A 13893-nucleotide genomic window follows, 5' to 3' on the forward strand; every position below is an offset into this window, starting at 1 on the left:
AGGGGTGCATTTGGATGTGTCTTGGTTTGTGTTTGGGTTGATAAATCCACTTTGTGGCCTGTGCTCTGGGGACGTGGCATCCAGCATGACATCAGCGATCACAAGGATCCCTGAGAGCATGCTGCAGTTTGCGAACGGCAAGGTGTCGTGTCATTTATTTGTGTTGTGCCAGTGGCAATACCCCATCGACATGATGATGCTATAGTGGCGGCAACATGCCACCCGCCTCATTGGCCGCAGGTGCTGTGGGATGAGAAAGAACGGTTGAAAAAATGGTGCGTGGCCACAGGGATGTGTCAAAAGGCCGTACACGGCCTCGTTCGTTCTTTTCCCTTTCTCTCTTGGCTCCTCCCACCATTTTTTCCTGCTCTTCGCTACTCTTCTTTCACTCTCTTGGAAGCTGAATGGCTCGACGGAGGGTGGGGCAGGCTGAGGGAGTCAATCGAGTTGGTCGGAGCTGGAGACACCTGCACTTCCTCGAGAGCTTGTGGCACTGGCGTGGAGCAAGCTTACTATCACAGATGCCACAGTGATTATCCGTGTCCTTCAAAACGACCCAGTGCTTCGTTTTGGAGACCTGCCCACCTGTATCCTTCAACACCTTTCCTGGTTTCTCCCCTTTGTGCATGAGTGGATGAGTGGATGAGTCCTTGTGGTACCATAGGTTCTTTTCTGTATTAAGTGCCTTTATTTATTTATCTTTATACATTGTTTAGTTCTGCCTTTCGTCGTCGGATTCTCCATTTTTGTCGTCCTCGTGCCCTTTCAATACCTGCTATTCCTTAAGTCGCCTGATAATCGCCATTATTTTCGTGCACCCAAATTGTTTCGGCCTGCTTTGGTTAATCCCTGGGGGAGGAAGAATTTGTTAAACGATCTCTTTCAGGAGCTGGTGGGATTTGGATTATGACTAGGAGAAACCATGCTTACTGCCCGAGCGTGATTCCCTTTAATTTGGCCATTCATGAAGCACATCACAAAGCATTTGCAGACCGGTCAAGGTGACAGTATTTTCATTATAAACCAGTGCAACAAAAAAGCAATAGCCAAATAAGAAATATATGCTATTTTCAAAATTTATCGCAAAAACGTGAGTACTGTACTGTATTTCTCCAACACTACAAATCATATCACATCTGCACTACCTACTTTCAAACAGCACCAGCCTCTCTGAAATATAATATAAAGCAAAATTTAATCTAATGCAACTTATTCCAAGTGTTTCAAATGTGAGCAGAGCTTTTTAATTAATTAAAAAGGCATAAACTTTTATTTTCCAAACTTTTTATTTCTACCTTCACCTAAGCTAGCGAGCCTGGTGTTTGGCTTAGCGGTTAGGGTGCCGGCTTGGGATCCTAGGATCCTGTGTTCGAATCCCGGTCGATCGCTGAATTAACACCAGGGGGGTTGACTCAGCCTGTCATCCTTCCGAGGTCGGCAAATTGAGCACCAGTTTTCTGGTAATTCCCTGTGTGTCGCAAGAGGTGTCTAACAGGGTTGGCGGCAGGAAGGGCATCCGGCCATAAAACATTGCTTCAAAAATGGGACCACGGTGCCCGAAAAAGGCCAATCCCCGCTCTGTGGGGAAAAATGGCCTCTAAAGGTGCTTCTTCACCTAAGCTAGCGGGAAGTTGTCCAAAATGTTATTCAACCCTTTTTTGGTAGAGATACAATCCTTAAATAAACATATAAATAAATATTGAAACCCAAACTAACACTCAAAACAGGGCTGCGGAAGGTGAATCGATGTAGCGTTAACCGATGGAATAATATATGGGTGAAAACTTTTCAGACTTTGCTGACCTATTTGTTATTGCAAAAGGAACTTTATGCAACTTAAATAGGATTGTTTCTGCTTTGGAACCAAGGACTGTCTACTAAGGCCTACTGCAAAAGAGATACATTGAGAAGGTTCTTCAGGTGAATGAAGAACAGGTGAAAGATGATGAAAAGCATGAAAATAAAAGTATATATCTGCTCCATTGTTCAAGGTATTTTGCTCCCAAATACGTAGTGTGTTCAAAAAGTATCCGACCTTTATTTTTCGTGCGTAAAAAAAAGAAGCTAGGGAGGCGTTGATTGGTGCACGTATGTAGGCGATCCTAATGCACACGCGTGAATTTTTTCCCACCTGCAGAAGCTGTCATTCGACGGCAGACCGCCGATGAGTGAGGACATGTAAGCGAGCGCCGTCGGATTTTCGTTTTTGACAAAATGACGGAAAAACTTGAACAACGCTACTGCATCAAATTTTGTGTTTTTTGGCCTCGGGGATGTTGGATGCTTCCATTGTGATGACTGCAACTTGGTTTCTGGGTCGTACCCATAAACCCAGGACTCATCGCCAGTGATCACTGTGTTGAGGAAGCTGGGATCGCTGTTCACAGTCTCCAGCATGTCCTGTGCGATCACCAAACGGAGTTGCTTCTGCTCAATCGTTAGCAGCTTTGGTACGAACTTCGCTGAGATTCTCCTGAAGCCCAAATCCTCCTTCATAATGGAATGAACGGTGTTGAATCTTGCGGATCGTTTCCACTTGGGAATCGCCAAGCTTTACACAAAATTTGATGCAGTAGCGTTGTTCAAGTTTTTCCGTCATTTTGTCAAAAACGAAAATGCGACGGCGCTCACTTACATGTCCTCACTCATCGGCGGTCTGCCGTCGAATGACAGCTTCTGCAGGTGGGAAAAAATTCACGCGTGCGCATTAGGATCGCCTACATACGTGCACCAATCAACGCCTCCCTAGCTTCTTTTTTTTTTACGCACGAAAAATAAAGGTCGGATACTTTTTGAACACAGTAGTATATGTGCAGTGAGCATATGCTTTAAATTTATTGTGTTCTGTGTGCCACAATCCTTAAAGTTAAGCCACCAATGGAAATTGTTAGGGAATCAACATCAAGCCAACCACATCCTGGACTTTGGAGAACCCCAACAGACACTGCATTTATGGACTAAGTGTTAAAGTGCTTATCATTCGGCGAAGAGTTAAAATAATGATTGTAGAAAAAAAACGTTTCTTTGAGTGACATATTTCGTATTGGAACATACGCCTCTGTGAAAATGTAGTTGCTAATTCGAGTATAAAACTAGCGGTCTCCATTGATGGCACAAGAGAATAAAAACGTCAGAAATCAAAAAACCCTCATCACAGCAAAAAGCTTTTACTCTGACAAAGGGTAAGGCCCGAAACATCAGCATCCTGTAATCCTTGACGGCAGATAACCCGAAGCATTTTTACCTCCACCACCAAAGGTGGATGTAGGTTATGTTTTCACCCTGTCTGTCTGTCTTTCTGTCTGTTTGTTTGTGAACAAAAATCTCAAAATGTTGTGGACGGATTTGGATGAAACTTTGTGGACAGGTTGTGTGTATGACAAGGACGAAATGATTAGATTTTGGTGAAGATCCGGGGTCGGATCCGGCTAGTGGAATATTTTAAGTGATTCTTCACCATTGGGAGATCGGGCCAAAAAATGATACACAGCAGGATATGTCAAAAAGTTGTGGACGGATGATTTTGATTAAATGTGATTCCGTATTGTGATTTTCTGGTCTACTCTGGGATACAAAACGTAAACTGTTCTCCTGGCGGAGGTGTGCTCTCTACTGAGTGCCGTTCTAGTATTCTTATGTTTTCATATATCTTTGTCGTATGGGGCCTGACTATGCTTTCAATGACTATTCTTCGATAAAAATTTAGAGAGAGAGAGAGAGATATCCATTATTGATCAATCCATAAAAAATAATGCATGGACACATCCTATTCTGCTGGCCTATTGCAACATGGTGCAAGCTACTTTGACCTTAGGTGGTTGTGTGTAGCACAAGAAAGGTAACTTATGGTCTAAAGGTGATATTGACAACATGGTGCAAGCTACTTTGACCTTAGGTGGTTGTGTGTAGCACAAGAAAGGTAAATTATGGTCTAAAGGTGATATTGACAACATGGTGCAAGCTGCTTTGACCTTAGGTGGTTGCGTGTAGCACAAGAAAGGTAACTTATGGTCTATAGGTGATATTGACAACATGGTGCAAGCTGCTTTGACCTAAGGTGGTTGCGTGTAGCACAAGAAAGATAACTTATGGTCTATAGGTGATATTGACAACCCCAATCAGATCATGCTAAACCCAAAACCTCAGCAAGTAGCCTATGTTATCCATCAGGGCTCAATAATAATAAAAAATTCCAGCCTATCCATTTGACAGGTAGGTTTTAGATTTTACCTGTCCTGTCAACTATTGCACCTGCCCAACTCTTTGTACCGTGAGCATGCGGGGAGATACCATTGTTTCTTTGAAACCTACATCGCACATTGGGGATGTCAGGTCTAAAAAGATCCTCTTAGTTGATGCTAATCATTGTGGCTTTACACGAAAAAGAACTACGTTCGAGGTTGAGATATGGCAAGTTTATTAAACTTCCAGGTGGTAAAATTGACTTGTGCTTCAGACAGGTTTATTGAGGTTTTCACTTTTCTGATGGACAAAATTCCCTGTCCCTGTCCCGGATATTTGAACAAGCATTAATGTCGATATCTGTCGATCCCAGAAAAAGTGCACAAAGCATGTTTGATACTTTCGGAGTAATGCTGTAAGATGATGCAGTCCAAGAAAATTGTGCCACAAATTAGAAACAACTAAACAATCAACAACCAATACTGTTCACAATAAGAGTTGTGTAACCAACCCCTCACACACTTTTGCAATTTTCACTCGACATACAATCCCAAACAATCCATCCCATTTTGTTGTGATAACACTGTCTTAGAACCTCTGAACCTGTCTGCATATGTGGGAGAATTACCTCATCTGAACTGGAACGACGTGGACGAGACCATAAGATGTATGACTGGACCTGCAGATCATGTGTGTGTGGTAAGAAATTACCTCCATCAAATTTTTCCCAACCGTTGGATTGGCAGGTCTTCGCCAACACTTCTGTGGCCACCACGCGCAGTCGTGACCTGACCACTTGTGACAATGCTCTGTGGGGGTACTCACAGCTAAGATCACATGGCATCTGTTGATGAACTGAAACAACGCATTCAGGAAGCATTTGGCACCAGAACACATGGTACTTTGCATCGGTTTTCACACCGCACATGGAGAAAAATTATCATGTGCCATGACAACGTCGGACGTCGTACGGATGCACCTAATGCCGAAGGAGGTATTGGAATTGTATTACTGTAATATGTTATTACTCCTGGGGGTTATGGCTCACCCTGGTAGATGGTATAAGCAAATGTTGTATCAGCATCTAAAATCGTGTCCTGGGACTTATGACTCACCCTGCAGTTTCAGCCTTACACACAATCATCTTGAGGGCCAAATGCCCAATGTCTTTCAGAAAACTCTTCAGCAAAGTGTTTGGCTCCATTGTAGGTGTGTCGACTCAAGCGGGAGCTGGAAAGCATGAAGCAGGAATTGCATTACAAGCAACAAGGCTTTGCAACTCTCCAGGAGTAAGTTCATCATCTGGTTTTTTGCTCCACTTTGCAAAGGTGTCCTGACCAAATTTGTACTTTTCTTTAGATTTCCACATTTTCGCACATTTCCCCTTCCCTTGGTCTGAAAGCAAACATACAGTAATAGTTTACTGACATTTCACCAGTTAGTTTTTACTGTAAATTTCCCCCTATAATATGCTAATTATTTGTATGGAATGAAATTTATCAATGTACTCTTCTGTTTGGTTGTTTCGTTAAGTTAAAAGTTATATGAACAACCAGAAAAGTAATTATTATCCTTTTTATGTTTATTATTATTTATTATTATTTATATTATTATTATAATTTTTTATTTATTATTATTATTATTATTTATATTATTATTTATATTATTGTTTATTATTCCCGGTGTGTACCCCGGTTTAGAATAGGTACACCGTATCCCTGCGCATCATAAGAGGCGACCAAGGGTTGGCGTCAGGAAGGGCATCCGGCCATAATAACATTGCCTCAAACAGGGAACCATGATTGTCATGGGGCCCGCAAGGCTAACCCCCGCTCTAGCGGGGAAAATGGCCTTAAAACGATCATTCAATATATATTTTATGTACCAGGTGATTGATTGGTGTTACAGTTTAAACCCCCCTCACACTGGCCTTACAGGGTCGTTACGGCGGCGTTGCGGCGAAAAAATCGTGCACAACCGGGAGCATTCCTTGTGGCACCTGGGACATCCTCAACGCTTCCTGGAGCATTCGTATGGATCCTTAAGCGTCCGGGAGGGGTCGTAATTTCTTACGAGAGTTTCGGTCCAGACCAAAACTCTCATAAGACAATTACGGCAGTGCTACGGAAATCTAGACCGCAACGCTTCCTCAACGCTTCCGCAACTGCCGTAACACCACCGTAAGACTCCGTAAGGCCATCTTAACCATCCGCAAGGATTCTCCCTCTCCTTGGACTCTCTGGGCAGCGGGTGCTCCGTCCATGGCTCTCCTGGATAGGTCTTGCCCCCTTGGAAGTCAGCAGCAGAATGAGGGGAGAGCGGGGGGGGGGGCCCCCGTTTTTATTTATATTCTGGGCCGGGAACCGTAAGGAATCGCAAGCAAACGTAGAGGCACCGTATCTCCGCCGTGTATATCCGCAACGAAGCCGTAGCAGTCCGTACTAAACCGTAATAAACCGCTGTGAATCAGTCTCGGTCGAGCAAAATCCTCTCCCGGGTGTTCACGATTTTGCTCAAAAAATCGCAACGCTGCCGTAGAAAGAACATCCGTGGACGTCCGTAAAAAACATTTTTTGGTGTGAGGTACCCTTTAAGTACTTACCTCAAATGTTATATTTATGGTGTCCATAACATCCTTTTTCCATGGGATTTGTGGAATCATCGCTAAGTCTTGAATAGTGCATGCACAAAAACACAAGTGTTGAAATATAAAGATGGTACATACCTGAAATGGGAACAAAATGACTTTGCATTTGAACATATTTGAAACACATATATACACACACACACACACACACACACACACACACACACACACACACACACACACACACACACACACACACACACACACACACACACAACTATGGAAGGTCTGGCATATATATCTATATATATATATATATATATATATATATATATATATATATATATATATATATATATATATGAATGAGTCTCACCCCAGCAATCTGTGCCTTGCTTCCTAGTCAAGTTAGGGGGTTCAACCTGTGTTAGCGGCTTAGGTTGGTCACAAATAAACAATTTGCAGTATGTTGTCCTGATGAGGGAAAAATAAGTCCTCGTCGGGACGGCATGGTGTTGAGTTCGTGGGGACTCACTCCTATGGAGGAGGGGTCCAATTGTATGACCATGCATGTGTTTTGAATGACCATGTGCTTCAGCCTTTGGGTTGAGGTGCATGTGTATGCCAATGGGAAAGTCTTGATGGACGGTGTGCCTTGGCCGTGGGGTCAAGGTGCATGTCCAAGGCTGTTTAAATGTTAGATTTTTTAAACCTTTTTTTTATTATAAAAAGGCGGCCCCATAAGGCCCATAATGAGGGCGAAATCTAGATAGACATCTCTGCCTTTGTTCATTTGTGACCATAGAGCTTTAATCTCAGTCTGCAAAGACTTGAGTACCACACGGATGCCTCCTAGTTTGGAGGTGATGTGTTGGTGTAATTTATGCACATGACGTCAGCGTCATGTCATAGGGTCAGTGTGCTTCTTTAGTTAAATATATATATATATACACTGTATGTATGTATATATATATATATATGTGTATATATATATATATATATATATATATATATATATATATATATATATATATATATATATATATACATGTACACATTTACAGTGCTTTCAGAAAGTATTCACACCCCTTGACTTTTTTCACATTTTGTTGTATTCCAGCCTGAATTTAAAACGGATTAAATTGAGATTTTTTTTTTGTCACTGATCTACAAATAATACCCCATAATGTCAAAGTGGAATGTTTTTTTTGTGATTTTTTACAAAATAATTAAAAATGAAAATATGAAATGTCTCGAGTCAATAAGTATTCAACACCTTTGCTATGATTCTCCAAATTGAACTCAGGTGCATCCAATTTCCTTTGATCATCCTCGAGATTTCTGTACAACTTGTTTGGAGTCCACCTGTGGCCAATTCAATTGATTGACTTGAATGCGGCCAAAATGAACTTGGCACATGTTTGTTTCTTGCGAATTATGCAGCAATCACCGTGTGAGAATGGTTTGTGACTGATGTTCTCCCTTGAGGTCATAGTAAGGGAAACATATGAAAATCTGTTAACTAAATTGTTACCAAAAAATTTCTTCACCAATATGTTTGTAAAGGTGTGTAATAACATGTGTTAAAATGTTGAAGGTCAACTACCGTGGGAAACCCAGAAAAAAAGCTGTTGAATTCGGGTACCGAAAAATTATTTTCGAGAATTTTTATTTTTTTTAATCGGCCCTTAAGTAACTTATGAGGGGTCAAATAAGGGTTTTTCATGATTCTGAGTTGATTGTTAACATTTATATTTCACCACAGACACTCCTTTGTGGAAAAATAATTTCTAAATATATCTCTTTTTCTACTTTGCAGGACATGGAGTCTAGCAATATGGATGAAGACGTTACTCCACCTGTGCTCAATTGCTTCATCTGTGCACGCTCGGATACACCAGCTGAAAGGCTCATACAGGCAACTCCAAAGGGATACTCAACTTTATTGAAACAAGCAGAAACTGTCGAAAATGTTACTGTTGTGGAATGTATGAAGGAGGCTCAAAAGGAAGGAAAACTGAGGTACCACCAGAAGTGTAAAAATGATCTGTCCAACAACTTTGTTGCAACCACCAAGAAGTCAGCTCAAGCATCAAAGGCAGAGAAAGAGTCATCAAAGTTGAAGAGAAGACGCACTACTTGTGAGTTCAGTTCATCAACTGGCTGCAGTTCTAGAAGATCACAGTCAGTTGACCTCCTGTATAAGGATGTATGCATGCTTTGCAACCAACCAGCCCAGCTCTACAAAAATAATCCAGCACAAGCTAGAAAGAAATACAGAGTGCCAGATAATTTGACTGCAGATACACTGAAGGCAAGCTTGCTGAAGACAGCACGGAGTCGCGGGGATGACTGGGGCACTGAAGTCACTGGACGCCTGGAAGGGATCAACGACTTGGTAGCAGAAGAAACACTGTACCATTTGCGATGCAAACTTATGTTTGCGAGAGGTGACAGTTTGTCCAAGACTGATGAGGAAGGAAAAAGGAAGAGAGGACAGAGGAGTATTGATGAGGAGCGAGAGGCAGTTTTTTATTGAATTCTGCGAATGGTTAGACTCAGAATTAGAGCATGGGGTCATGAACATGGACCAAGTCCATGAAAAGCTGCAGGAGTTTGATCAGTCACCAGAGAAGAGCCTTTCTTATTCAAAGCATTGGCTAAAGATAAAACTTCTAGAGAAATACGAAGACACCTTGTATTTCACAACACAGGAAAGAAGGGCAGATGTACTCTGTCTCAAAGATGGCACCGACAATATTCTGCGAGGGCATCATGCTAATCTTGACCATGGAGATGAGAAGACTCAGATCATAAAGACGGCACTCAAGTTCATATCCAATGATATTGCCTTGATTGATTTAGGTCCAAAGTCATACCCCACCACACACAGTATGACTGACATCAATAGTCAGCTGACACTTGTTCCTGCAAGCCTTCAGATGTTCTTGAGACCAATTGTCAAGACAGACGAAAGAGTTGCCGTTTGGGGGCAGAATTTTATTAAGGCCTGTCGACCTCGGTCTGGAGTATTGCCACACCAAATGGGGCTTGCCATACAACTTGATCATAGATTTGGGTCAAAATGGATGCTCAACAAGTTCCACCGGCTGGGATACACTGAGTCTTACACGGAGACACAAAACTACAAATACTGCTTCCTTAATAGTAGGAGTGGAGATGATGTTCCAGATACTTCTGGCACTCTTGACACCATTGTGGAGGAAACCGATGAACAGATCAATGATGAGGTTGCGGTTGATGCTGCGCTTGAGGATAAATCAGTGATGACAGCCAAAGTGCCAGCCAGTGAAAGTGAATTGTCAAGTAATGATCAGGTGGTCTTTATGGAGGTTGGGGAAACAAACAATGCAGTCACTCAGTTTGTTGGAGACAATATAGATTTAAACATTGTCAATATAGAAGGGGACGCGGCTGAGTACATCGACATCTTCCTTGACACAGAAGCCACCAAGGAAACAGTGATTCAGGCTGGTACTGCGATTTTCAAGTACATTTACCATGGACGAGATACTACATTGGATGAAATTCGGTACAACATGTTCTCAAGGAAGGCAGCGGCAGGAGTGATCAAACCAGAGACTCTACCTCCAACAGAGGGTGCAGCTGCACAACATTCACTCCGTGCCTACCTGCAGACCCGGGACTGGATCCTTCTACAGAGCATGCCTCTGAACCCCAGTGACTATGGATGGACAATAGGTGTGCATGGGTATGAGCCAGTTCCAACACTGGACCCCACGGCTCCTGAGGAGCTATTGCAGTTCACGAGCTGTAATTGTCATGGAGATTGCAGCAACCGGCGATGCAGCTGCAAGAAGAATGGGGTCACGTGCATCTCGGCCTGTGGAGTCTGTAATGGCATTACATGCAGAAACTGCAGTCATGATGTTGTTGAGTCTGAAGAAGACATAGACAATGACTGTTGAAACTTCTGACATTGTGAATGAGAAATAACTCTTGAGTATTATATATGTATGTGAAATAAAAGCTACTTTGTGTGTAAATGTAAAAGTGAAAATATAAATGTTAACAATCAACTCAGAATCATGAAAAACCCTTATTTGACCCCTCATAAGTTACTTAAGGGCCGATTAAAAAAAAAAAAAAATTCTCGAAAATAATTTTTCGGTACCCGAATTCAACAGCTTTTTTTCTGGGTTTCCCACGGGAGTTGAACTTCAACATTTTAACACATGTTATTACACACCTTTACAAACATATTGGTGAAGAAATTTTTTGGTAACAATTTAGTTAACAGATTTGTGAAATATCTCATAAAATGCCCTTACTATCAGGAAGTGCCATTTCCATTTAATCGACGAAGTAGGGGTCATTGTTGAACTTTTAGAATGGTGTGCCGTCCTGATGAGTGCAAATAAGCACGAAATCCGCAAAGGCGGCTCTGTTTTGCTATTTAACCAATGATCACCATATAATGGGATAATAAGCCTGTGAATGATCACCAGTAATACTCAGTTCCAGAAAGGGGATAATAAGCTTGTTACTTACACGTCAGGTGGGTCGACGACAACCGTTGACTACCTGATAGTGCGTAGGCGAGATAGGGGGCACCTCCGGGACACAAAGGTGATCCCGGGGGAGGAGGCTGTTTCACAGCACCACTTGGTTGTCTACGACATAAGGGTGAAAGGTGCGAGTAGAGCTCGGTGGGTGAAGTACCAACCGAGAATGAAGGTGTGGTGGTTGAAAGAGGTGACATTGAGGGAGGCATTAAAAGAGAGGCTGAGTAGGGTAGAGGATGATGTGGTTGAGCTTGAAAGTGGTTGGATGTCAATGAAAGATAGTCTGTTGGGAGCCGTTGGTGAGGTATGTGGATGGACAAAAGGACCACCGAGGCACTCGGAACCATGGTGGTGGGATGATGAAGTTGGAAAGAGGATTGACGAGAAGAGGAAGAAGTTCAAGGAGTGGCAGAAGGCGAAGGGTACGGGAGCAGAAAAAGGAGAGCATGAAAGTTATAAGGCAGCCAAGAAGGCTGCAAAGAAAGAGGTAGCAAAGGCGCAGGAGGCATGAAGGAAAATGTTCGGAGAACTCTTGGATTCGGAAGAGGGTCAGAGAGCGGTATTCAGGATTGCAAAGCAGATAGCGAAAGAGAGGTGTGATGTGATGGGGGTGAGTTGCTTGAAGGATGACGTGGGACAAATCGTTGTCGACCCAGATGGAATTAAAGGAAGATGGAAAAGATATATGGAAATGCTGTTGAATACAGAGAATGAATGGGATGGCAACATAGAGAGTAACCCAGTTTTAGGACCGGCAGAGAAGATAACTGAGAAGGAAGTTGAGGAAGCGATAAAAGCAATGAAGAGTAGAAAAGCGGGAGGGCCGACGGGATTTGTGGGAGATATGTTGAAGGCAGCAGGAAGTTGGTGTGTGAAGAGAATGACAGAGATCTGTAATCTGGTGGTGAAAGAAGGCCGCATTCCAATGGACTGGGAACTGAGTACCCTCGTCCCTCTATACAAGGGGAAAGGTGGAGTGTGGCTCGTACCGAGCGATAAAGTTATTGGAGCATGGAATGAAGGTATTGGAAAGGGTGTTGGAGAGGATAAGGAAGAAGGTGAAGATCGACGAAATGCAGTTTGGATTTATGCCAGGAAGAGGAACGACAGACGCGCTCTTTATTGTGAGGCAGTTGCAGGAGAAGTACATGGAGAAGCGGAAGAAGTTGTTTCTTGGGTTTGTTGATCTGGAGAAAGCATTCGATAGGGTTCCACGCGAAGTATTGACATGGGCATTGAGGAAGTTAGAAGTGGAGGAATGGTTGATCAGAGTTGTGATGGCAATGTACAAAAGAGCGTGCACAGCTGTAAGGACGAAGGACGGGAACAGTGGTGAGTTTGAGGTGAAGGTGGGAGTGCATCAGGGGTCGGTACTAAGTCCACTACTATTTGTAGCTGTGATGGAGGTGCTGGCTCAGAACGTAAAGGAGGGTTTACCGTGGGAGTTGTTGTATGCAGATGATCTGGTGTTGATTGCGGAAAGTATGGCTGGACTGAAGGAAAAGATGAACAAGTGGAAGGAATGTATGGAGACAAAAGGTCTGAAGGTGAATATCGGAAAGACGAAGGTGATGGCAAGTGGTAAAGCATGTGGTGAGGTGGAAAGAACTGGGAAGTGGCCATGTGCTGTGTGCAGGAAGGGTGTCGGAGTGAACTCAATTCAATGTATAATGTGCGCTGAGTGGGTTCATCAAAAATGTAGTGGTCTGAGAGGGACATTAACCAGTGTGGCAGCTGCATTCAAATGTAAGGTGTGCACAGAGGGAGCTGCAGATGGAGGAAATGTGGAGTTGTATCTTGGAGACGGCGTGAAGCTGGAAGCTGTGAAAACATTTTGCTACTTCGGAGACATGCTGAATGGAGAAGGTGGATCCGACTCGGCAACGGTTGCTAGAGTGAGATGTGCATGGAAGAAGTTTCGGGAACTGAGTGGCGTGCTGATGAGGAGGGGAGTGTCGTTGAAGCTGAAGGGAAAGGGGTATGCTGCATGTGTGAGAAGTGTTATGATTTATGGGAGCGAGATATGTACATCATTGCGAAAGATGACGGGAATAGAGCCTGTGATTGATGCTGTGAAGAGGAACAGGTTGAGATGGTCCGGTCATGTGTTGAGGAAGGATGAAAGTGACTGGTTGAGAAGAGTGATGGAAATGAATGTAGAAGGAAGTAGAGGACGGGGAAGACCGAGAAAGACTTGGCTAAAGATGGTGGAAGAAGAAATGCGAACAAGGGGGTTAACAAGGAGAGATGCAGAAAATAGGACAAAACGGAGAAGATTGTCATGGGGACCGCAAGGCTAACCCCCGCTCTCGCAGGGAAAATGGCCTTAAAATACATGTTGTTGTGTTGTTGTTGATCACCATATAAATCTCAATATTATGGAGTGGCCGGGCTGAAGACCCCGGGTTGGAGGGGACGCTATGTTCTGAGGTGTGCAGACGCACATGTCTGCACATGCATGGAGATCGGGAGGAGCGTTTGTCACGCTCCATATTTGATCTATTCCGCCTGATCGAACGTACTTGCTGGTTTCTGTACACAGGCATAGTTTGACTTCTCTATTGGGGAGGGAGGGGG

The 13893-nt window shown here is 43.2% G+C and overlaps 2 protein-coding genes across 2 annotated transcripts in view; one reads left to right on the forward strand and one right to left on the reverse strand.

Moving 5' to 3' along the window:
- The window catches only part of LOC144888467 (uncharacterized), a 790732-nt gene that overhangs the window by 508457 nt on the left and 268382 nt on the right, over nt 1-13893 (reverse strand). The gene's annotated exons all lie outside the window — the stretch shown is intronic.
- The window catches only part of LOC137437540 (protein WWC2), a gene marked incomplete in the record, with an annotated part of 166311 nt that overhangs the window by 85540 nt on the left and 66878 nt on the right, over nt 1-13893 (forward strand). Inside the window, 1 exon segment of the mRNA XM_068131946.2 lies at nt 5392-5471. Within this exon segment, the coding sequence (XP_067988047.2) occupies nt 5392-5471 (80 nt within the window).

Source organism: Myxine glutinosa, chromosome 12, assembly GCF_964187855.1.
Source record: "Myxine glutinosa chromosome 12, kmMyxGlut1.1, whole genome shotgun sequence".
Classification (NCBI taxonomy): domain Eukaryota; kingdom Metazoa; phylum Chordata; class Myxini; order Myxiniformes; family Myxinidae; genus Myxine; species Myxine glutinosa.